The 23,429-nt window shown below is 48.1% G+C and overlaps 1 protein-coding gene across 1 annotated transcript; it reads right to left on the bottom strand.

Annotated features, from left to right (window-relative positions):
- Positions 1–9,518: 9,518 nt before the first annotated feature.
- Positions 9,519–22,656, bottom strand: RCN1 (reticulocalbin 1). Its single transcript, XM_028517003.2, has 6 exons — positions 22,191–22,656; positions 17,584–17,777; positions 16,381–16,559; positions 14,614–14,674; positions 11,561–11,760; positions 9,519–10,680 (listed from the first exon to the last, which is right to left on the bottom strand). Exons 1-6 carry the CDS (start codon positions 22,442–22,444, stop codon positions 10,573–10,575), a joined length of 996 nt encoding a protein of 331 aa, XP_028372804.1. The 5' UTR covers positions 22,445–22,656; the 3' UTR covers positions 9,519–10,572.
- Positions 22,657–23,429: the final 773 nt, after the last annotated feature.

Below are 23,429 nucleotides of genomic sequence, written 5' to 3'. Positions count from 1 at the left end.
GGTGAAATCAGTAAGTCACCTAGACTGGGAGGCATCTGGGCTCTTTTGTCTCCTTCATCCCAATTGCCCTTCAGAGCCCATGCAAACATCTCAATTCCATCCAGTTTTCTCCATCTCTGCAGTCACCACCCTAGTCCAAGTCTTCTTTCCCAGGACTCCGCAGTTGCCTAAATATTGTCCAGTGGACAGTATTATTTCTATCTAACCCAGCATTCAATGCTAACTCACAATGCCCATTTTACTTGATCTTTCCTCTCCCCTGCACACAATCCATTCAGTGCCTTCCCATTGCCTCAGGATCAAGTGCAAATTCCTTAACAAGACCCTCCCTAGTCTGGCTTCTGCCTCTCTGGCCATTACGTTCCAGCCACCTGGGACTTCTGTTATCTCTAGGATGCGCCCTACTGTCTGGCCTCTGGGCCCCCACATTGCTATTCCTTCTCCCTGAGGACTCTTCCCCATACTATTCACTTGGGTAGTTCCTACATTGTCTTCCTGCCTCAGCTCAGCTGTCACCTCCTCAGGCCTTCCCAGATACCCCAGATCCAGTCAGACCTCCTCCAATGAGCCTGCAGAGCCCTGTGCTTTCCCTGGCGTGGCACTGACCATACCACATTGTGCTTGCACCCCCTTCTAGACCCAGGCTACGTGAGGGTGGGAACTATCCTGTCTAGCTTGTTCATTGCTCTCTCTTCCATGCCTAGCACATCCTTATAACATAGGAGGTACATAATAAATGAGTGTTGAGGAAAGGAAGAAAGAAGAGAAGAAAAAGCAAAAAGGGGAATGGGAACCAGGAAAGATCATGACTAACACCTTCTTCTCACCAAAGGGAGTGAAGCTGGAAAAGTCCGTTTTCATGCAGCCTGCCACTAGCAGAACCAATAAGTAGAGACAAGCATTGAATCTTTATGGGCACTTTATTCAGATGGCCCGTGATCTGAGAACATGGCAGGTTATGTACCCTAAAAGACCGTCTTACATCTCATCTCAAACCGACCCTTTTTTATAAGGAGAAGAAGAAAGTAGGTAAGAGGTTTAGAATTTAGAGAAAAAGTAGGTCAGGGAAAAGGTTAATCAGTCCTGTGATTTTCCTAGCATCCTTCCATCTGCTGGCCAGTGATTCTTTACCTGTGTCCTGGGCCACAGCCCTCTCTCCCTGGAGCACACCAGCTCAGATACCATCTTAACTGCTCGCAGTCCTTCTGGAGGACACAAGGGTCTAGCTGAATTGCTTGTGGGGCTCTTGAAGTCACAGTGGGTCCTGATCATCCTTGTTCTTGGAACAATAGTTTTTATATGCATTAATTACTAAGCTTATTAACTATAACTTAAAGCTAAAACAATTTCAACTCTTGAGTTCCCCCATCCGGAGGAAAAAGAGCTGACAAATCCCCCCCCTCCACCCCTTTAAAATTGGGAACTCCTGAGGGCAGGAGTTCTCTGGTTCCATGTTGTATCCTCGGTAACTTATAACTCACAGGTGTGCAGTGGGGGTTGCTGAATGAATTCATTCTAAGAACTTTTGACCAATGGTATAACCAATGATATAACCAGCTAGAGAATTACTGTTTTTGTAATATGTCTTGAGCCAATTCTTGATTTTTTAGAGTATGTACACTATATAAATACTGATAAAAATTACAACTCCCTTAAAGATGAAGCCATGAAAAAAATTCTCACTGAGTACGATATTGTGACCACCAACTGCATCAGATTAGGTTATGAACTTGTAATCAGGAATTCTCTATTGTCCAAACATGAATAAGCTGTCGTTTAGCATTTAAAGAAAATGTAACTCTGAAAGGCACAAAAACATGTAAAGAAAATGCAGTTCATCCACTGGACTAAAATGTAGACTTTGGCTTCACCATCTAGTAAGCCAGAATGGAGGACAGGATGTACACTTCGGCCACAGAGAGTCCACTTATTTCCTCTTCTGGAAAATGGGAAAGGTGAAACCTGCTTTGCTGGTTTGTGTTGTTGAAGGCTGCATACAAAATGTAATGTACCCACATCTCCCTGGCTGCCCGGTGCTCGGCGATGGCATTGTTGAAAAGTATCTCTGCTTTGTAATTATTTAAAGGTGCTCCGGCTGGGCTCAGGGGCACAGGGAGCTCATGAAATTCTCATCTCTCAGTGGGAAGAGGTGCTCTTTTTTGTTGGTGGTGGGGCCCTAAAAGCATGAGGAAAGTGGTGGCAGAGACATAGGGAAGCAAGGCAACAAAGAAGCGGGAGAAATGAAAACAGGGGAATGTGGTTCACGCTGGATCTTGGAGTTTCCCTGGAGGGCAAGACTTTTCTTGCCTGTTCCCCTTTCCCCTCTCCCCTCTCCAGGCATTCGTGGGGAAGCCCCTCCCCTCGGAGGGCGGGGCAACCAGAGGCAGGATCTTGATGGTCTTGAGAAGGTGCCAGGTTCAGCCAACCTGTTCCTCTCTCCACTGCTTTTTTAAAAACTGAAGTTCGTATTCAGACACTGAAAAAATAACATTTTTTCTTATTTTGTAGGCAAGTCATGTTCGCTTCAGAAAGTTCATATAAGCAAAATGAAGACGACACATTCCACTGCTAGAGAACTACCGAAATCATTTTGGAATCTACCCTTTCAAAGATTTTTTCCTGGGCAATAAGCACATACACAAACATGTTCCTGTAAAACCAGTGAGATCAAATGGCACATTTTGTTCTGTAACCTGATCTTTTTCACTCAACAGCTTTCCACGTCAGTAAATGCACGTATCTAATGTCACGATGGGTGACTCAGGGGACACCCAGGGTGGCTGGTCAGTCACAGGCACTCACGGTGCCCTCCCTGGGCAGAGACTGGAAGCTTGTTTCTGTTCCGCTCTGGGAGCAGCGATTCCGGGAGCGACTCTGGCCAAACCTCTGCACAACCCATGCCCGTTTCCTTGCTGTGAACTCTCACATTCAATCTCAATTTTCTCAAGAAAAAAAAAGGGCAAGACAATGCGATTAAAATGTTTACATCACGAGTGGACCGCTTTGGCGAGGAGGAAGGGAGAGGCTGTCACTTGGCATTATGCTTTTCATTCTTGACTCCGTTCAGCCCCCACACTTATCTCCAGTGACACCTCAATTCTAGTCAACGAACTTAAAAAATAAACAAGACACAGCACCTGTGCTTAAAGAGATTTTGAGCTAGTAGCAGAGATAAGAGACAATAGCAATCTCTAACAAACGCATTTTTTTCCCCCTCAAGTAACACAAAAGTACCTGGCTTTTCTTGATAAGAAGCAATGGCAAGATGGACATAGTACTATTAATAATAGCCATTGTTTATGAGAACTTACTATGTCTAGGAACTGTGCATATATTAAATGGAATATTGTATGATAGTCATCATTTAATTCTCAGTCTATGAGGTAGTACTACAGTTGTGAACATTATATTGTGAAAATGGAGGCAAGAGGAAGTTAAGTAACTTGCCCAAGGTAACCCAGTGAGTCGTTGATGGGGCTGGGCTTAGATTCCAGGCTCTGCAGTTGGTGCTGCTGAAATGCAGTCACTGGGCTGGGAGGGAGTGTCCTCCTGACTGGAATAAGCACTGTGATTCAACCTTCCAGGTACCGCGGCCTGAAAACCAGCTTGCTCACGTCCCCCGTGGTGGGGTTCATGGTGGCCAGTCGGTGCACCTTCCACTCACCTGTCAGCTTCCCTCAGGTCCCAGTGGCCGCTCTGGCCATGGCGAAAGTGGGCCACTCCAGCGTGCATGATCGCCTTGCCCTGTTTCCTCCTAAGCCCACCCAGGAGCCACCGACAATAGACCACCATGACCTCAGTGATGGCTTTTTCTCTGGCCACCCCAAGCTGGCACAGTTTGACGCTTTGACCTGTACCATTGGATCCTCAGTCCTCGTGTTTGTGAATCCAGCCACCAGCAAGCCAATGGGCCTTCCCGAAGACTTCAGGGGGGCCCTCCTGCGGCTGCTGAGGCCAGCCTCCGTGCGAACTGCGCCGGTCAGAGAATAAAGTTTAGATTATTCTTTCTATGATTTCTTTTAATTCCTTAGCCTGTATTTTTACCCTTAAAATTGCTGTCAATGTGTTAAACGTTTTTATAACAGAGTCATCTAGCTCCCCTGATGAAGACTCTCCTTGCTTCAGGCCCAGAGCAGAATCTTTTTGCAAAACCAGGGCCCCTCCCTGCGCCCTTTTAACCGCCTCGGGAGGAAGGTGCCCCCCCTACCTCCTTTACAGAAGGGGAAGAGGAGGTTTGCAGAGTGGAAGTAAATTGGCCTGAAGACATTCAACTGGTGAGTCCCTCGGACTCTAAAGTCCACCTGGGCGAGCTGTCTCCATTCATTTTAACCTCCAACACCTGAGCAGCAGGGCCACATATCTCCTGCGGTTTGCGATCACTAATCTGATATGACTCATTCAATGTCCTCAGCTGCTTACAGTTAATAACCACATGAATTCTTTTTTTAAAGATGTGACCATTTTTTAAAAAATGCATAAAACCACCTTTCTTTTATGTATTTAAAATAACAAACACACCGTTGACAATTTTCTGATACATCTAAAACCTCCATCCATCACTAATGCCAGGCACTGAAGTTTGAAAGTAAGGGCAAGTAAACAGAATATTCGAGGCTGAAACATGCAAGGTCCCTACTTTGGTATAATAATAAAAAGTAATAATAATAATAATAAAATAATAATACTCTTTACTGAGTGCTCACTACGCCCAGTGCTTTTCAGTCATTACCTTATATAACCCTTACATTGTCGTTTTTCAGGCGAGAACATCGAGGCTTTAAAGAGGGCTACTGGGGTTGGGGGAGGAGAGCTAGTCACCTCTGCTTCCGTCCTGCGACAGGGAGAGCTGCAGGTTTGATCTCTCTGGGCCTCAGTTTCCTCCCCTGAAAATTTGACCCTGAGTGACCCTTTCCAGTTGGATCCCTGAATCTTTTTTGAAGACCCAGAGACTCTTGATCCACTTTTTCTGAATTAGTTCCAAATCTGTGCCCCACTTAAATAGCTTTGGAATACAGTCATCAAGATAAAAGACAAAGTTAAATGCTATTCCTTTGTCATTCAACTTCACCTGGTAATAGATTAATTTTAAGATGTTAAAAACAACTTCACACAATAATTCTGAAACTCACAAAGACTATTCACCAGCAGCCTGGTGTTTGTAGGCACTGATTTGTCTGACCTCTGGCATTTGAACTGCTCAGAAAGGTCCTGAGGGAGAACTCTAATTTATGCCTCACGTTTCCGTCCTTGCAATTCGTGCACGTGCATGATCACACCTTGTCTTTGGAGCTACTCCAAAAGTTGGGTATTATTATTATTATTATTATTATTCTCCCACTGTACGGTGAGAATAGGCTCTTCTGCAGGAAGGTGGCCTGCCACGGTCACAGGATGCCAGCGAGACAGGAGTTAGATCCTGCATCCAGCCAGGCTATGGGACCCGTCTTCCCATGCCACCAACTCTGCATCTCATCCCAGCGGTCCTGAATTTTCAAATTATAGCATGCATTGCCACGGATTTTTAAAATTGTAGTAACACTAGCGGTAGTTTCACTAAGAGGTTCTTAAATTGGAGGCGATATACTGGGGTGATTAAGAGGGTGGGTTCCCCCTGGGTTTGTGTCCTGGATCTGCCATCCCTAAATAGGGGAACCACTATGCCCAGGATGGGGCTGCTTGTCCCAGCACCATGGCAGGCTCCCCCCTAATACTGTGGGCCCAGGGTGAGAGTAAAAGTGGAAAATGGTCTGTGGGTCACCCCACCAGTTTTCTTCCTACCAAGCGGCTGCATGTAGGTGTGTGTGGACACCCCAAGCTGCATGTTCAAACTGGGTCACTGCTGCCCCTTGGGCCCTTTGGGCCTAGGCGTGTGCTCATCTGTGACTTCGTCTGCCCTTTGGAAATCCACCTGGGGGCTCACACGCAGTCTCTGGAGGAGGTTCGGGGTTATTTTGGCAGGGAATTTGGGGGTGCTACAGAAACTTGGAGCATGATCTGGAAGCAAAGTTCCTAGCTCTGAGTCAGCAAAACCCTTTAACCCATGAACTCCTCAACCCCTGAGGAAGATCCCAGTGGGGAGCAGGGTGGGTCTCTAAATCCCAAATCAGGCATGGCAGGTGGCCCAGGATTTGGGGAGGTACTGATTAGGACTGTCCCCCTTCTCTGGCAAAGAAAATGTGCTCAGGACAATCAATTACACAGTCACCTAATTTATGAGTTATATAACTTTGGGCATTATTTTCCTTTAGAGTTCTCTCATCTGCAAAATGGGGAAAATAGTCTAGTTACCACAGGAGTGCTACTCACCAAGGTTTTCAACCTACCCTCCAAGCAGCCGCCGTAGGATGGTGTTTCCTGCTCCCTGGATGTTAGATGTGGCCATGTGACTCGCTTTGACCAATGCAAGTGAGCATGGGCGAGAGGAGTCACTTTCAGGAACGACCACGTTTGCTTGCCTGTGCTTAATTCTCCAGCAGACACGGGTGGATGGGGACATACACAGCTGAGCCCCCACACCGCAGCTGCCATGGCCAATTGCCCAGAACTACAGCAGACTTTGCAAAAGCAAAAATTAAACTTCTGTTGCTTTAAACCACTGAGATGGCAAAGTTGTTTGTTACCACAATATAAACCAGCTTACCGTCCGTCTTACAAGTACCAACAACTTCATAGGGGTGTCGTGAAGGTTACACGAAAAACCTATGTAAGTACTTGGCATTGGGCCTGGTACACAGCTATTTGTATTTATCAAAGGAGAAAAGGAATCTTACGTGCTCCTGCTGCACAAATGTCAAGGTAGGAAAGTAACCAGTCCTGACACTCATTTCATTTCATGCGCTTCTGTGGAGAATCAGATGCTGTTTTCTCTTTTAGGAGGAAAATTACAGCTACTCAGAGCTCATAGAATGGGGGGTGGCCCCAGCCCTGGGCCCCAGAGCTGACCAGAATCTAAAGTATTTGATAGATTCTTTGAATAGACCTCCAAGTTCAAATAAATCTGATGACTTTAGGTACTGATGACACGGTCTTGCCACTGCTCACTTTTCTAATACTTCAGTGGGAGCCAAAGCGGTGAACGTTAGGGCATTCACTGGTTTTTAGGGGGAAATTCTAGCCTGTAAATTCAGTTTTAACACCACAGAGAGAGCCAAATCCGGGTGCACGTATTTGGAGGATGCGGGCTTTACTAGAGAGGTGGCAGACTAAACCTAGAAAGACTTTAAAAATTCCACCCCTCCATTCACTCCACAATGTTTCAGAGCTGAGCAACAGTCACCGTGTAGCAGCCATGTGCTGGGCACTGCCGAGCAGACAAGGTCTGGGCCGCTGCTAACGAGAGATGAGGACAGTGATCCAGGCAGGTGAAAAAACCTCCGGTGGTGCCGACTCTCTAACTGCATTTTTGTTACCTTCGAATTCATTCGAAAACCTGCTAAGAGACAAGAGGTACAAAATGTATGTGCATGTTTTGCTTGGACAGATTTTGGCTCCTAGCAATTAGTGCTTTCAGTCACATTAAGCGTATAAATAATGCCTTGTGACATTACAGTATTTCTCATTACAGATCGATTTTGTAGCATTTGTTCATAATCGGACTTGAAACGTTACCTAGAAACAAAGTATGTTTTCCTTGAAACAGTCAGACCCTATTACACGTCTAAGGCTTTACAAATCACGATGTTAACAGCTATGTCCCTTGGCTAAGTTTTTTTTCCCCTTAAATAGTGTTAAATTCAGCCCCAGAAGCACTAGTCTCTTTGAGGATTCTCGTCTTATGTGCACTGACTTGAAAGGAAAAACTAAGTGCTCAAAATATGTTTAACATCTTACAGTGTATAACTCAATAAATCAACCAACATTCCCTTTTGGGGAAAAATAATGTTAGCACCTTTTAAAAGTGTTATGTGTATAATTAGGTTACACGGTATTATTTTCTCATTTATTAAAAGACAGGTTTTCCTTGCTTTAAAAAAAGAAAAGGTGTCAGCCTACATCTAGGTAGGAGAAACGATCCCGCTTTCTGACCACATAATCATGTCCTATGGGTGAGCAGAGAAACAAAGAAAACATGTATCAGATTCGGGGCAGTAAAACTTAGTGCCAAACCACAGAATTTTGGAGCCAGGAACATCCAGATTTGAATTGTGTCCCAGACATTCAATCACTACGGAATCCTGGGCAAAATTACTTACCTTCTTATTCAGCAAATGTTCAGTTTTTTTCCCAGAATTTTTTTTTTTTTTACTGAGAAATATTCTCTTTGGTTAAAGCTAACCACCTCTCATTCTCCAGCAAATAATCAGAGTACTTATTGTGGGCTGGTCTCTAATGTTCTGGATTCCGGGAAACAGCGGTAAAGAAGATGGACCAAACTATCGGTCTCACAGAGTTTATATTCTGGCCTGGGGGAGATGGACAGTGTACAAACAAGACAATGTCAATGGTATAAGTGGTCCCCCAAAAGACATATCTACCCCAAAAGTTGTGAATGTGACCTTACTTGGAAAAAATGGCCTTTGCAGCTATAACTAAGTTAAGGATCTCAGGATGTGAACCTTAAGTCCAATGACAAGTGTCCTTATGAGAGACGCAAATACACCGAGAGAGGAAGAAAGGGCCATAAGGTGGTGGCAGAGACTGCAGTGTTGCAGACGCAGACAAGGAACGCCTGGTGCCACAGAAGCTGGAAGAAGCAAGGAGGGATTCTCCTCTGGAGCGTCCTTGCTTTCGGACTCTGGCCTCTAGAACTGAGAGTAAGCTACTTCTGTGTCAGCCATTCACTTTGTGGCAATTTGTACAGCAGCCCTAGGAACAAATATACATGGTGATACTTATCGAGAAAGTAAGAGGGAGGAGATAGGGATTCCAGTGCGTACTACAGTCCTGCACTGCGTTTAATGACCACTCAGTCAACAACGGACCCGAGAGGACGATGTTAGCCTAGGAGTGTACCAGGCTAGACCATCTAGATTTGTATAAACATATGCTGTGATGTTCACACAACAAAACAGCCTAACAGCACATTTCTCAGAATATATCCCGTTAAGTGGCAGATGACTGTACTGTAAATGGTGGGTCTGGAAGGCTCTATTGAGGAGGTGCCGTTTGAGTTGCCAGAGGATGTGGGAAATAGTGTTATGAAGACAGCAAGTGTGAAGGGTCCGACCTAGGAAGGAACTTGGTACATTCAAGGACCAGAAAGTAGGTGGGGCTGCCTAGAGTAGGCCAGTGGGAGAGTGGTAAGATGATGCTGATTAGGTAGGAAGGGACCAGATATTCTTCCAAAGGACACTTATCCCAGAAATATCTTCCAGTTACAATGACCTCCAGATTCCCTAACTAGCATGGAGAAAGAAGGAAGTATATATTTATTAAATAATAGGAGGATATTCTGAATATTCTAGTACTTGGATTTAAAAAAAACCCAGACCCGTTTTAATCTCATATAATCCCACTTTACTATTTAACCCTACATGAATAATAATGTCTCGGTACATATGAAGTCAAACACCACAGGACACAGTAGAAAACCCTCAGAGGGATCCTTTATTTCACTCACTTCCTACTTATAAGGTGGCATTTCAACCTGAAATAGTCGTTTCCTCCAGTTCAGTCAATGACTTGGAACATCACCTCATCCTAACTGTGAGGTGGAAGTGGTCCCCAGGCAGGTCTGAGGGTCGTGGAATCACCGGGACCGGATGTGAGGGTTCCAGCACGCCATCGGGCGGGCTTCCCTGGGACCCCCACCCCACCATTCCTCTCGGTGATAAGTGGGGAAATAAATTGTGTTTCTATTCACTTTTTCAAAGACCAGACCTACCTCATTTATACGTCTAGAAAAGTTTCTCAAGTATAATAACGTGTTTGTCATCTTCCTACAGTTCTCCAAATGCCTGACATTCATCTTTTCCCTACCTCTAAAATTCCTCTCTTTCACATTATCTTTCTTGATTGTTTCTTATTGTAAAAACAAAAATGAAAAAAAAAGAAAGATCTGGATTTGCTGTGCACATCACCAGGTCCATACAGAAAAATGCACAGAAGTTTTATATGCTGTTTACAGTAACAGATCAGAGTACAAAGTCAAGAAGAGCCTGAAGTATTAGACTTGTTCTGAAATAAGCCTACAGAGGATGGTACCACGGTAGCTTCATCAGAATTTTCCCCCGCCAACCATTCAACAGTGGCAAATATAAAAATTTGCAGTTAAAATACATAGCAGTCACTCCATGTACTGTAACCGCAACCCACCCAACTTCTGAATAACAGGGCTTTTCCTAATTTTATTCCCCTTTAAATTCAATGGAAAAAGCTAAAATCAGGTTTTAGCAATGTATCCCCACGGAACATGGTGAGTTACCCACATTTTAATTGCTTGTAGAGCTATCTTAGTGAAGGAATAGCAATGCCCACTTTCCAGGAAATACTGAGTGAAAACCAATTTTAACCCCAATCTGAAGTTATAAATTTGCTGTTTCATGGACATAACTGCTATAAATTGACCTACAGCAACCATGCAAGACAATAAAAGAAAGTTATGACAGTCTGCTGGATTTGGTTGAGTGGGGATCAAAGTTCATCGTGGTTTTTTGTGAGGTCTTCTCCATAATTGGTAGCTTGGCTTCCAACGAACATGTTCCAGTTCTCCAGTATCTCCTCTTTGGTTAGCTTCTCGTCCTGCAGGGGAGAGGGCAGAGCTGTGTCATCGAAGCCCTAGGAACTCTGAATGGTTCAGCAGGAAGCGCTACGTCATTTCACTGATTTGCAGCATTTAAAACCCTGCACTGAATAATTAAGAAGCTGCCAGGTGTCTCTTTCATCTAGTGTTACTGCACTGTAGCAGCCCAAACTGGAAGAGCCTCCTGCTGTAAAAGCTGTGCTACAATATACCATGTTAAGTCCCTGAGGAAGTGAGAAGTCAGAATCCAGCTATGTCTACAAGCAGTAATGGCGTGCCCAAAATGGTCCCCAAGGAGCTCCACCTCCCTTTCAAGATCTGACTGCAAAACTCAACTGTCTCCCGAGAGCCTGGAGCAGTGATTCAAGTGGGAAAAGGCAGGACTTCTTTCTAAATCTTGCTTACATATTTATTTGGATAAAATAGATATTCAAGTGCTGGGCCTAGAGCTTGAACTGGGAGCTTGCCAGAGGATGCCCGAGTTGTAACGGGCTGGGCCTGCTTGTGCCTGACACTGATGGATGTTGGGTAACTATCTGCTGACTGAATGAACGGATGAACAAACTTGTCCTAAGGCAACACAGGGTGTACCTCTTCAATCCATGCCCTGCCCACAGCAAACAAAGTTCTGCAATCCTAGTGGGAGTGAATGTAAGTCTGTGGCCCATGGCAGACTCTCCAGGAATGCCTCACCAAACAAGCTCCCTGTGGGTTATCACGGTACTGGGTCAAGTTTACAGGTCTCTAACGTAGGGCAAGAATGAGAAATGTCAATAAGGCACAGCGTCCCAGGCCAGGGCTATCACAAAACAGCAAACACGGCCAATCTTATGTAAACTGTCCCCCTTCACGCGTCCATTCCAGAAGAGTGTGAAATACCCTGTTTTTGTCCGACTCGTACACCAGGTGTCTGGCCTCAGCCTGCGCGTGGTCATAGTCTTGAGGGAGGATCCAGTGGCGAATCTCATCTTTGTCCAACTTCCCATCCTTGTTCAGATCCCGGAATTCATTGAACTGCTCCCGTTCTGACACCACCCAGTCTGGCTCAGGGCCACTCTCCTCGTGGGAAAACATGTCCGCTGCAAAGGAAGGCTGATCTTGGTTACGGAGACAAGTGGGAAGGTATGTCAAAAAACACCTGGCCTAGCCCTGGCTGGCGTAGCTCAGTGGATTGAGTGTGGGCTGAGAACCAAAGTGTCGCAGGTTCGATTCCCAGTCAGGCCACATATGGGTTGCAGGCCACGGCCCCCAGCAACCGCACATTGATGTTTCTCTCTATCTTTCTCCCTCCCTTCCCTAAAAATAAATAAATAAAATCTTAAAAAAAAAAGTACACCTGGTCTCCTGAGCTTTTGGAAGGGTGATGACCAATCTAGAGACCCAACCCAAACACCTGGTGGGCAGTTTCTTGGGAATAATAATGCAATGACTTATGTACTGTGAAGGTCGCTCGGTGGAACAGAAAGAACTGAGCTTAGGAGCCAGAAGACGAAAGATGAACTAAGTCTCTTGAGTCAGTGCAGTGACAGGGATTAAGTGACTGAATTCAATGGCTGAGTCAAGTTGCCTTGTCTGTGAAATGAAGATAATTCACAAACCACAGGGTAATCACAAAGGCCAAGTGGGACAGACACTTTCTGTGAAAGCCCCCTGGAACCCACACTGCACGACACAGGTCAAAACTAATACCAGTAATAGCCATCGAGCACTTCCTATGGTCCAGATACTGTATAATGTACTTAACATACATTTTTTTTTTCATAACAATCCTATTAAGTAGGTCTTGTTATAATTCCCATTTTATAGATGAAAATACTGAGGCAACAGCTACTATGAGCTCCCAGCTGGGTAGGGACATGGGCACTCGGCTTCCAACCCACGGTCTCAGCTGCCATGTTCCTTTCTGTGGTTGTTTATATCATTTCCAAAGGGCTTCCGCATATAGCGTTTTATTTCATCATTATAATAGGTCTATATGACAGATCATTACCCCTGTTTTACAGAAGGGCAGGGGAAGGAGAAAGAATGCAAAATTTATGCATTGTTTGCTAAATCACTAGATCTTCTTGGAAAAGAGAGACATCCTGTGGGCAGTTTCTCTTTAATGGGAACACAGCTTGGAAGTGTCAGGTGATACAGGGAGCAGGCGGTAGATGAAGGTAAACGAGAGCAAGACCCTTGGTTCAGCCACAAAATAGACCCACACCTGACATCTGCGGTTTTTGAGAAAGAGCTGCCACATCGATTAGGTAACTGGAGTTGCATCCATTCCTGGAAACGTGGGTGCTATGTATTCCCATTTTACAGATGAGGAAACTGAGGCTTACAGTGACGGCATGACTATGCTGGGATCACAGAGCTGGTAGGAGCAGAAGCCAGGACTCCCAACTCCAGCGCTCTTCCCACTACACACCGCCACTGGGTTTCCACCCAGGCCCTCCTGAAGAGAAGCCACTTGCTGGATAAGTCCAGGCGAGGGCCTTTCAGACTGCAAAGTGCTCAGAATTTGATTTTCAGGCACAATGTCTCCGTCTCCCTCTCTGCTCAATGTAAAGGCTGAAATGCTGCTTTTAGGCAAAGCCACTCAATGTTCCAAGGCAGAGTTCAGGAGGACGGGGAGGAGCACAACCCTTAATCAGAAGTGCTGCCCTGTTTTAGTCTGTTAGCCTTTTCTGTCAGTCTGATTCCATCCCCGTTGTCCAGGCACCTGCAGCTCTGGACCCTCCCTCGGATGTGCATCAGGCAAGAGGAAGGCTCTGCTGCTTGCACTGAAGAGGGGGCTGTTAGCATCCATTAATTCTGCAAAGTTAACACCACCAAGATCACTCCAATATCATGGCGAGAGCTACCTGTGTGTTACACCACAGACAGAGGACAGTGTTAGGTTCCTCGGATCAAGTGGAACTCCTAGGAATTAGAAGCCATTGTGCTCTTCATTACCAAAGGCATTTGTTCATGGGGAACGGGTGACAACGTAATACAATCACAGATCAAAGACCGATGGCAACCTGGGTTCTGGTTTTACACTGAAAGGTCAGTAATTGCTTCTATTAAATGTGTACAAAAATTCTGTTTACCCCATCCCTCAAATGATTTGCCAGCTTTCACCTCACTGAGACTTGGGAAAAGAGGAGGTGTCATGAAAAGGCAGCCATGTTCCCAAGCACTGAAGGAGCAGCTGATGAGGATCAAAGAGAAATCTCCATGCTGCCTGCCCTGGTCCTTTACGTTTGGAGGGCACCAGAGGTGCTGGAATGGGCTGTAACCAGCAACGGTGCTTTCTGACCCAGGTACATTCATTTGAGTCTCGTTCAGCCAGTGCTCACAGTTACCTGCAAATGCACTTCTTGATGGTGCTTACGTGGAGCCTTCAGAACGAATGGTAGGTATGGTACTCCCAATGAAACAGCTCTATTATGAGGCAATTATGCATTCTGCAAAAGGATTCACCTATAAGCAGGAATGCTTTTCTGCAGATAGCTTGGGCATATAAATAGTTCTGTTGATGACAGCTGTGTCTACTTAGAGCTTCTAGGCCCCGCAGACCCAGTCTGATCATAACCTTTCCCCTAAGGCTGTCTGCTCCAGACTCACTGTAATTCTCTGGGACCTCCAATCCCATTTCCCAAAGATAAAGCTACACAGTGTGCTCAAGGGCACCTCTCAGAGCCGGAAGCCAACAGCTAGCCATTCTAGAGGTAGGGGCCAGCCTTCTGGTCTCTCCTCCATTGAATAAGGTCTAATGATTCTCTCTGATATTGCACCAATAGGGATGGGGTGACAAGTCCCTCCCCCCTGGGAGGTCACAGGAGTGACACCCACAGAACTTGTAGGTGTTGCTAAAAGCGACGTCTGGAAAAAGTAGCCAGACACGTGGGTGGAAGAATGTTGCCCAGACGGGACAGCAGAGCGGGCCTGCAGGCTGTACTCACCAATGTACTCATCTTGATCCACAAACCCATCCCCGTCCTTGTCGATGTCCTCCAGCGTTTCCTAGGGAGCAAAGCAGAAAACAGAATGCAACGTGGCTAGGTGCTCTCTGCAAATTTTATAGAGTTCTGACTCCCCTTCTCCTTTGCCTGGCTTTCATGGCTGAATGCTTGATGACTTCTGGCTTGTCTCCTTACCTCCTCAGGATCAATTTCTTATCTGTAAAAAATAGGCAGTGGTTTCTGCCCTTCCTCCCCCACCTCCTAGTTTTAATATCAGAACACTCTCTCCAAATGAAAATGTACCTGTAAGACCAGAGATGTTCTGAACATATCAGAATGCCCTGCCAGGCCACCCATGGCCACTATCCAGCCAAGTCAGCCCCTGGGGTACCTGTGAGGAACCAGTTTGAGAACCACTGGACCAGATGGTCACAGAAATAGATTCCAGGGCTCACTGGACTCTGAACACTGAATGGGTGTCGGAAAGACATGAAACAATGGGCAATGAAAAAATAAAAGTCTATCCGACTTTTGAATGTATTATGTTCTATATTTAGTATATTTGACTTCCTAATAGGTATTCTGCCAGGCTGAGTACTTAAATGAGTTTACCATCCATTGTCTCAGCAACTCAAAGGCACGTAGTCCACTTGTGGCTAATTCTTGATCTTGATCGTCCTCTGGCAAATCAGCTATCACTAAGTGGATGTTGGGCAGTAAAAAGAAATGGTTCTTAGAGCCACTGCCCAGCCCTTAGGGTCATGGTGGTCATGAGGATGAAGCACGAGGCAAGAGGGGACCCAGCTAAGGGTCCACAACTAAAACAGTCCAGAGCTGGCTATAAACGAAAGCTTTAGCCACTTGTTTTGCAGCACGGAGGCATTTGGAACCCGCTCAGGTTATCCGACCAAGAAACAGATAAAGGCATTATTTTATTGTCGTGGAAGATTAAGACATTTGGGACCCCACAAGACACTTGGAAAGCAAACTACACTCCGAGGCCTTGTAAGCACGGCTGACTCTCAAAGCCTGTAGGATCTGATTTATTCACCCTCCGCAGACCGCGCGCCCCCAAACCAGCTAAGGGCAATGTCCTTTCCAGCCATGGTTTTTCCTTTAAGTTTCTATATGGCTGAACAATCCAATGCATTCCATTTTAGAGTCTTTTTGTAGTTCCCTCAAAGCTGAAAAATGGACAGAGACAAGCTACTTTATTCACAAGCCCATTGGCTTTTTCTGAGCGCCTATCTAGACTGTATTTCTCAGCCTCATCACATCGAGGAGGAGGAGCCAGGGGACTGTAAAAGGGATGGGTCATTCCCTGGTGGGAGCAGTAAAGGTGGACGGCCTTCTCCTCATTCCCTCCCTTGTCTACCAGCTGGCTGTTTACTAGGAGGGCCTCGAGGCCACATGATGGATGGTACAGTACGAGATGGAAGCAGCCTAGTGAAGCAGCCTTGCTGATAGCTCTTACAGGAGTACTGCCCAGGCGACCTGCCCACCTGGGACCATCTGCACTGGAGGTGGTATAAGCAAGAAATACGCTTTGATTGTGATAAATGGCTAGGACTGGGGGCTATTTGTTATAACACCTAGCCTGCCCTGACTCATTTACTGGGTAGACAAACATTCCAATGTATTCCTCTTCACGGTCCTTTTCCAATTCCCCTCAGGATGAAGAACGTTCTCTCTTTGGAAGAAGAGACCAGATTTTGGTGTAGTTTTCACCGTGGTCTTTTCCCAGCCTGGGAACTTCTTTTATCTTACCAAAACCACAATTTCTTTCATGTGCTCAAACTCCTCCGGGTGCAGAAAGGCAGTGAACTCCTCCCGAGTGGCTGTCAGGTCACCATCGAGGTCTGCAGCTTTGAACCTTCTCTCGTCACGTGGCAGCATCTTTTTAAAAGTGTGATGTTCCGAAGAGTCATGGAACTCCGTGGGGTTTCCTGCGGGAGGTTGTGCACACACGTTTCCACTGGGCTGCTGCGGAAGGCAGTTCCTTCCAGATCACCCATCTTCACCCCCAAACAGTGCACCTGGGACTGAAGGGCCTGACGTATCGAGTTGTCTGAAACAGTTCCTTTCAGAATGCCTCCAGTATCTGCTCCTTCATACCACCCCATAACACAGGCCCTGCTGGTGTCTTAGGGGCATTATAGCAGTGGTTAAGAGCACAGGCTTTAGACCATACTAATGCCATACTGCCCTTTGCTGAACCCTGTTTTCATCATACCATCCTTTGCTCCAGAACATGCAGAGGCTCCCTAGTACCCACATTTTGTCTAAATGTTTCTGCCTGGCTTTCACGATCTCCCTTAATAGGTCTGTGAGTATGCATCTCTGGTTCTCCTCAGACCTGACCCTTGCTGTCTCTGCCATGCACCCAGTGGGCCTGCACCCCATGCTCTGCACACACCCTTCCATCATTCCCCAAACAGGTGTTGCGTCTTATATCCTTCCCTGCCCATTGCTATATGCATCGCCGCACCTTTGTCTTTCCAGCTGACCCGCCTCCCCCACTCGTCTCTCTCTCTCTCCAAATATAAATCCATTCTTCAAGGCCCAGCTCCCAAGCCGCCCTCCACCAGAAGCCTTGCCTGACTGCTCCAGCCCACTCGGTCTTTGCTATCTGAAATTCAGCAGCTCTGGGAAACTGTACCACACACACTCTCCTTCTCTGCTTTGTTCTGCGTGTGGCCCTGCGATCACAGGCCAGCAGCCTAAGTCATTTGTCATCAGACCCTCGACCCCGGCCACCACTCACCACCTAGGACTCCACTAAGAGTACGCAACTCAGTCCATTCCTAGTAAGCAGAGCAGGATGTTACACAAGCAGGTTCTGCTTAGGTTCTGCTTAGGAGGGTGTGACATCCCCCTGCAGGGGGTGGCTGTGACGAGGGAGCAGAGTGTCCTGCAAGAAGCTTGTCGTGTGGGCCCCAGCCGTGTCATCTCTCCTGCGGCACCTCTTACCTAGGTAGTAACCGTAGGTGGCCTGTTTGTACTCTTCCCAGGAAATTTTATCGTCTTTGTCCCGATCGTAATCCTTCCAGACTTTGGCGACGTTGTCATAGATGTATCTTTTCTGCACCCGTTTGATCCAGGTTTTTAGCTCCTCAGTGGTGACAAAGCCGTCCCCATCATTGTCAATTCGATCGACAATCTTCCTGTAGTTTAAAACAAACAAATAAACAAACAACCCACAAAGCTATTATCAAGGCTTGTGTGATCTTAATCCAGAAAAGATCAAACACCTACAGAATCTAAAATGCATCAACATAAAAATCAGCGATCCGACGGTGCTGGAAAGGATCTTCAAGTTTATTTTTTCTGAGGACGAGATGTCTTTCCCCCCACAAAGTGCCAATGGCAGACACTACTAATAGATCATGCCCCTTCGTCCTGATACAGCGAGTTACGGCCTCAGAGACCTTCTCAACACAGTGCCTGGCAGACGGACACCACCACTTGGTTAGTGTTGAGGTGTGAGGTGAAACCTAGCAGTCCTCCCTGATGTGGTCCTTAGAGCAAGGGAAACTGGAGCTCAGAGAAACTGAATTCCTTTGGCAAGGCCACACAGCTAGGATTTGGTACAACCGGGGTAAAGACTGGCTCTAGGCCCCATCTAAAACATGGAAAATTCCATGTAAACCAGAAGATAAATGTGTTCTTTGTTTGAAACAGAAACAATACAAAACACTCACTACTCTGGACCCAAAGACTTGAAACCTAAAGCAGGACACCAGATCTCGTTGGGCAAAGCATAAAATGTTGGGGATGACAGAGCCTTGGCTTCAGTGAAGCTTATTCAAGGAACGTGACCAGCTGAGCAGCTGCAGGAGCCTGAGCCCTCTGCTTGAGGAGTGAAGACCCCTGCGTCCCCTGGCATCTCCTGCCCCACAGCTGGCCCAGGTTCGGGCAGTTTCCCACTGGACTCCACCAAGGTTCCCCCAAACCCAGCACAGAGCAGAGGTCAGGCTAGTAATTCACCAGAGTCCATGCCTAGGCACAGGGTCCAAGCTGGGGACTCCGTCCCCGGAGAAAACGTCAAAGATACCCACAAGTTCTTTCCAATATTTTAAAAGGTTTTACTCAGGTGGTCCATTTACTTGGGAAGAGGTCACAGAGGCTGATTAGGGATTTGTTTCTTTGCTTTGGGCTGGAATCCTATCCACTCAGTGGTACAATTTTCTTAGTGTGAACAGAAGTTGATGGGCAGCTTCTCTTTGATTAATCACATGTAGGAAATGGCTTCACTAATACGTGGTCTCCATCTCCACCTGGATACCTGGGTAGTCCGGGCTCCTCTTTCTCAGGAACGTGTAAACATACAGTTACTCTGTCCTTTCGTTTGCAGCTGTACCAGGTCTCCAGGTTGAAAGACTGAGCCTCGGATACCTTCAGGCTTCCTTCCAGGAGACCACAGCCAGACACAGCAGAATTCTTCAAACACTGCACTGTCCAGCCTGCCTACTACGTGCCAGGCACTGCTCCCACACTGGGACATAGAGGTGGCATGCCTCTCGGTTATCCAAAGCTGGCTGAGGAACAGAATCTCAGACCAGCAGAGACCTAATGTCAGACTGTGAACAACCTTTTTTTGTGGAAAAGAGAGCATCGAATCTGAGCCAAATGACTGTCTGGGGCACAGTCAACCTGACACATAATAGGAGTTCATGAATATTTGCTGGAAGAATAAATATGACTGAAACCTGTCTTAAAAAAATCTCAGGAGTGAGATACTGGGAAGGCTCTCTGCTGGAGGAAAGCCCACCCATCCAGTCAGAGCACCGTGATCCTGGCCCTGGGTGACAGCGGGCAAAGGTCTGGGCTCTCTGGGCCCAGTTTTTCCAACTGCAAATTGGAACACTTACTTTACCAGGAATGTCGTGAGGAATAAAGCAGATGTGTGCCTTTCCTCACTCACTAAGGGCGGTAAACGGGTGGATGGAAAGCTCAACAGACACCTGGCAGGTGGCAAGAATGAATGTAGCCTCCGTGCCGAAACTAGGGCAACCTGGAGATCCCCTGCCAGCTGGGTCAAGGGCACCCCACGCTGCTCCAGACAATGACTGTCACGTGGGGCAATCACCCCTGGGCCAGAAATCGAGGTCTGTATGTGAAATCACTTGGATTTTAAAGGTTGGCAAGGAATTTCCACTTTTTCTAAGTTCTGTCACTGCACGCAGCCTGTAGGTGCCCACTTTGCAGCCCTCTGGCCTGGGTGTGAGTCTCCAGGGGCCTAACTGTCACGTTTTCAAGATCAGGTCAGGTGGTGGTGACAAGCCTGCCCAGATCCCTCGTCAGCCCAGACCTGGAGGGGACTGTCACTCTAGGAGCTTAAACAGAGAGGCTCCTCCACCTGCCCCTGCCTCTGGCCTGGATTTACCTTGCAAGTGAGCGGTGCATCCACTACCCATCCAGTGGCTCAGGCCAGAGACCCAGATGTCATTTGTGAGTCCTTGCGCCCCCTCTCCACCCCCGTGCTGAGTGAAGACTGAGCACTGCCAGTTCCTCCTCCCACATGCTTCTGGGTTCACCCTCTCCTGCTCTCTGGACCTGCCAGCCTGGGTCAGGTGCTCAAGGTCACGGTCCTTCACTGGTCTCCCCATCGTGCCTCATTCACGTTCTCCTTCCTTTCCACTGCCAATCTGATTTTCCTAATGAGAATTTAGGGTGATGACATTTCAGCCACATACACATACAGGGTAATATCTAATCTCCACCCCTCGGAGGTGCTTCCTGTTCTGGGGTGCCTCCTGCCCTGCTCTACTCTTGGTTTCCCCTCCACTCTCACCTCTCACTCCTTCTGCCCCGTCCTCTTGTTGTCCCGATACCTCTCACCCCCCAGAACAGGTTTCAAAACCTTTAGAAGCAGGCTGTTCTCTCTTCAAGAATGCTGTTTCCTGCAGGTATGCCTGGCAACCTCTGAGTAGTCCCACAAGCTCGGATCCATTTCTAAACCCCCCAGCCTCTCCCTGCAACCCGAACCCTTAGGGCCCCCTTCTTCTGGGTGTGCTCACTATAGTTTTACATCCATTGCAGTGACTATACTAGTATCTGCTCGCGTCTTATTTGATCTGAAGTAGTTTGAGGCCTGGAGCATACAAAGGTTCTCTGCACCTACCAGGTATCAAACGTGGTAGCTGGCACACAGTTGCCATTCAAATGTTTGTTGCATAAATAAATAAAGGAATGAAGTTCAAGTGTTCGTACAAAGATCAAATGCAGACCAACTCCATCAGCCCTTGCCCTCACCGACAGGCTTACTCCTCACGGAGAAGGCATGACACTGGAAGGCTGGAGGACTGCAGACTACAGAGTTCTCTACTCCAGACCCCAGAATAAATCAGTTTTCAAGTGCCTCAAAGCAATACAATAGACTAAACTCATCAATGGCCCCCATTGTTAAGTCCCAAACAAGAAGAGAAAATACTTCTCTACAAAATAAAAGGTGATTGTTTGAAGGTGACTTTGAAATTCAAAGATCTGTTTATCAGAGCAGGCAGATGGTGCACCTACACAATAGGTACAATTTAGCTTCATATCCCAACCAATCCCATTGGCCTTCGGTGGCCCCCATCAGCACAGGGATGGCTGTGTTCTTTTTCATGTAGCAGGACACGAAGATCTCCACCCCCAGGAACCAGATTCCAGGAGGCCTAGTGCCCGGTAGGCAGGGCTACCGGGACCCTCCCCAGCCCATCCTCCTCCACCACACTGCCCGCTGACTCCAGATACCTTTGCACAATGCCCCAGTGTCTCCCCAGGGAACCTGCCGAGGGTGCACGGAGATGTCCCAAAGTTTTGTTTCCCAGGTCTGGTCCCTGACTCAACTGCTTTCAACAGTGAAATGTACAATCCATCACACCACCCGCCAGCTTTTTGCCCTCAGCTGCCAAAGGACTGGGTGCCCCTGCAGACAGCTGCTGGGAACGCAAACTAGGGGAGCAGTTTCCACTCCCACCCCCACCCCCTATTCCCAAATGCTCCTCCCTTCTTAACAGGATTTTTATATTCCTACGTCAGATTAACGAGGCGATTAGTCAGAAGGACACCCCGCCTCCAGTCCAGGGACACAGACCAGGAATCAAGCCTCTCCTTCGTCTGTCCCCTTCATCTTTTATCCGTGTGTGTTCATCCTTGAGACCTTAGAAGTGTCTCAAGTACTTCCGTTTGGAAATGGGGATAGAAGAGAGAAACTGAGAGGGTGGGGAAGAACTCTCACTAAAAGGCCACCCTGGACAAACTCTTCTTTTGTACGTTCTTCCCCCTCCCTTCTGATGCAACCCCGGGGAGGGGGCGGGCCCTCGACGTCCTGGCTCCCGCGGCTGCTGCCACGTTCTAGCCTCCCCCGTGGGAAGCCACCCTGGCCTGGGGCGATGTCCACACAGGGGTTCCAGCGCCTGGGGACAAATTTCTCCAGCCCGGCAGCCGCTCCAAAAACTGGACCCCGCCCTCGGAGCTGTGCGCCAATTTCGCTTTCGATTCGCCGCGGCTCGCATTCCGCGTGCTTCCCGCCCGGTTGGCCCTGCGGGCACCTGCAGCGCCCCCAAACGCAGCACGGGCTGCGGCCTCACCCCAGCCTCTCCTTGCTCTCCTCCGAGGTGAGCTGGTCGAAGGTCTTAGAGTCTTCCTTGCCCAGAAAGGCCTCGTGGTCGTACTGGAAGCTCTGGTTGTCTTCGGGCGGCCGCTCGCCCAGTTCCGAGTCGGGCCGCACCACGCGCTCCTTGCGCACAGTGGGCTTGGCCCGCAGCGCCCGGGGAGCCAGCACCAACGCCAGCAGCAGCCCCAGGGCGAGTCCCAGGAGGTGGTTCCGGCCACCGCGTACCATCGCGGGGAGGAGAGAGCGGCCCGCAGGGAGACACCGAGCAAGCGACCAGAGACGGGCGACTGGGGGAATGGGGGCTGGGGCCGCGGCAGGGAAGGGGACGGGCCAGCCCCTCAGCCAGCGCCCGCCCCGTGCCAGAGCGGAGGGGCGCGCCCCCGGCTGCAGCCGGGGAAGCTTCAGGCTGCCGCGCTCACACGCCCATTGGCCGCCGGCCTGCCAGGGGGGAGGCCGGGGCTCCAGAGCCACGTCGTCGCCGGCGTTGCGGTGGGCGCGCGGGGCTCGGGTTACGCCTCCGCCCCTCCCCTCGTTCTCATTCTGAGGGGCGGGCCCAGGCAGGCTGCGCTGGGGACTGGAGGGCTCCCGGGAAGACAGGGAAGAAGTTCTTTGTCGAGCAACAGATGTTCAGGATAAAATTCCCTCTCTCTTCTTCCAGTTCCAGAGAACTGAAAGGAGGGAGGCGCCCCCCCCCCGCCCCCCCGCCCACCCAACTTCCAGCTAGGAGCCCAAATCTCAGCCCAAGACCTTTTGCCCCCGGGATGAGCTCTTAAACCAAATTCAACCCCGCTGAACCCAAACTGGCTGGCTGGTTACAAACACAAGAGACTGGGGAGAGACCAGGGTGGGCAAGGTTCTCTAGGAATGAGGGTCGCAAACCCAAATGTTCAGGAGGGCCAAGCAGGTAACTTCGACATGACCGAGGGCCCATCTAAATGGAGCAACCTCGCACTCCAGCTCCCAGGAGGAATGCAGACCCAAAGCTGGCAGATATTCCTGTTTCCCAAAGGAAATCAGGATTTCAGATGTTTATGCTTTCATTTCGAATGATGGCGATTCATGTTACTAAAGCACTACACGACCCAAACAGTCTTGTCAGTACATTGAATCTGGAGTAGTGCTGCCAGTATAAAGAAGCTCCGTAGAACTTTCTGCAGTGATGGAAACGGTCTATGTCTGGGCGGTCCCGTGGGTAGTGGCCATTGAGCACGCT

This window comes from Phyllostomus discolor, chromosome 6 (genome assembly GCF_004126475.2).
Source record: "Phyllostomus discolor isolate MPI-MPIP mPhyDis1 chromosome 6, mPhyDis1.pri.v3, whole genome shotgun sequence".
Taxonomy (NCBI): Eukaryota; Metazoa; Chordata; class Mammalia; order Chiroptera; family Phyllostomidae; genus Phyllostomus; species Phyllostomus discolor.
Note: the sequence above shows the minus strand (reverse complement) of the source record. Positions and strands in the feature narration are given on the sequence as shown.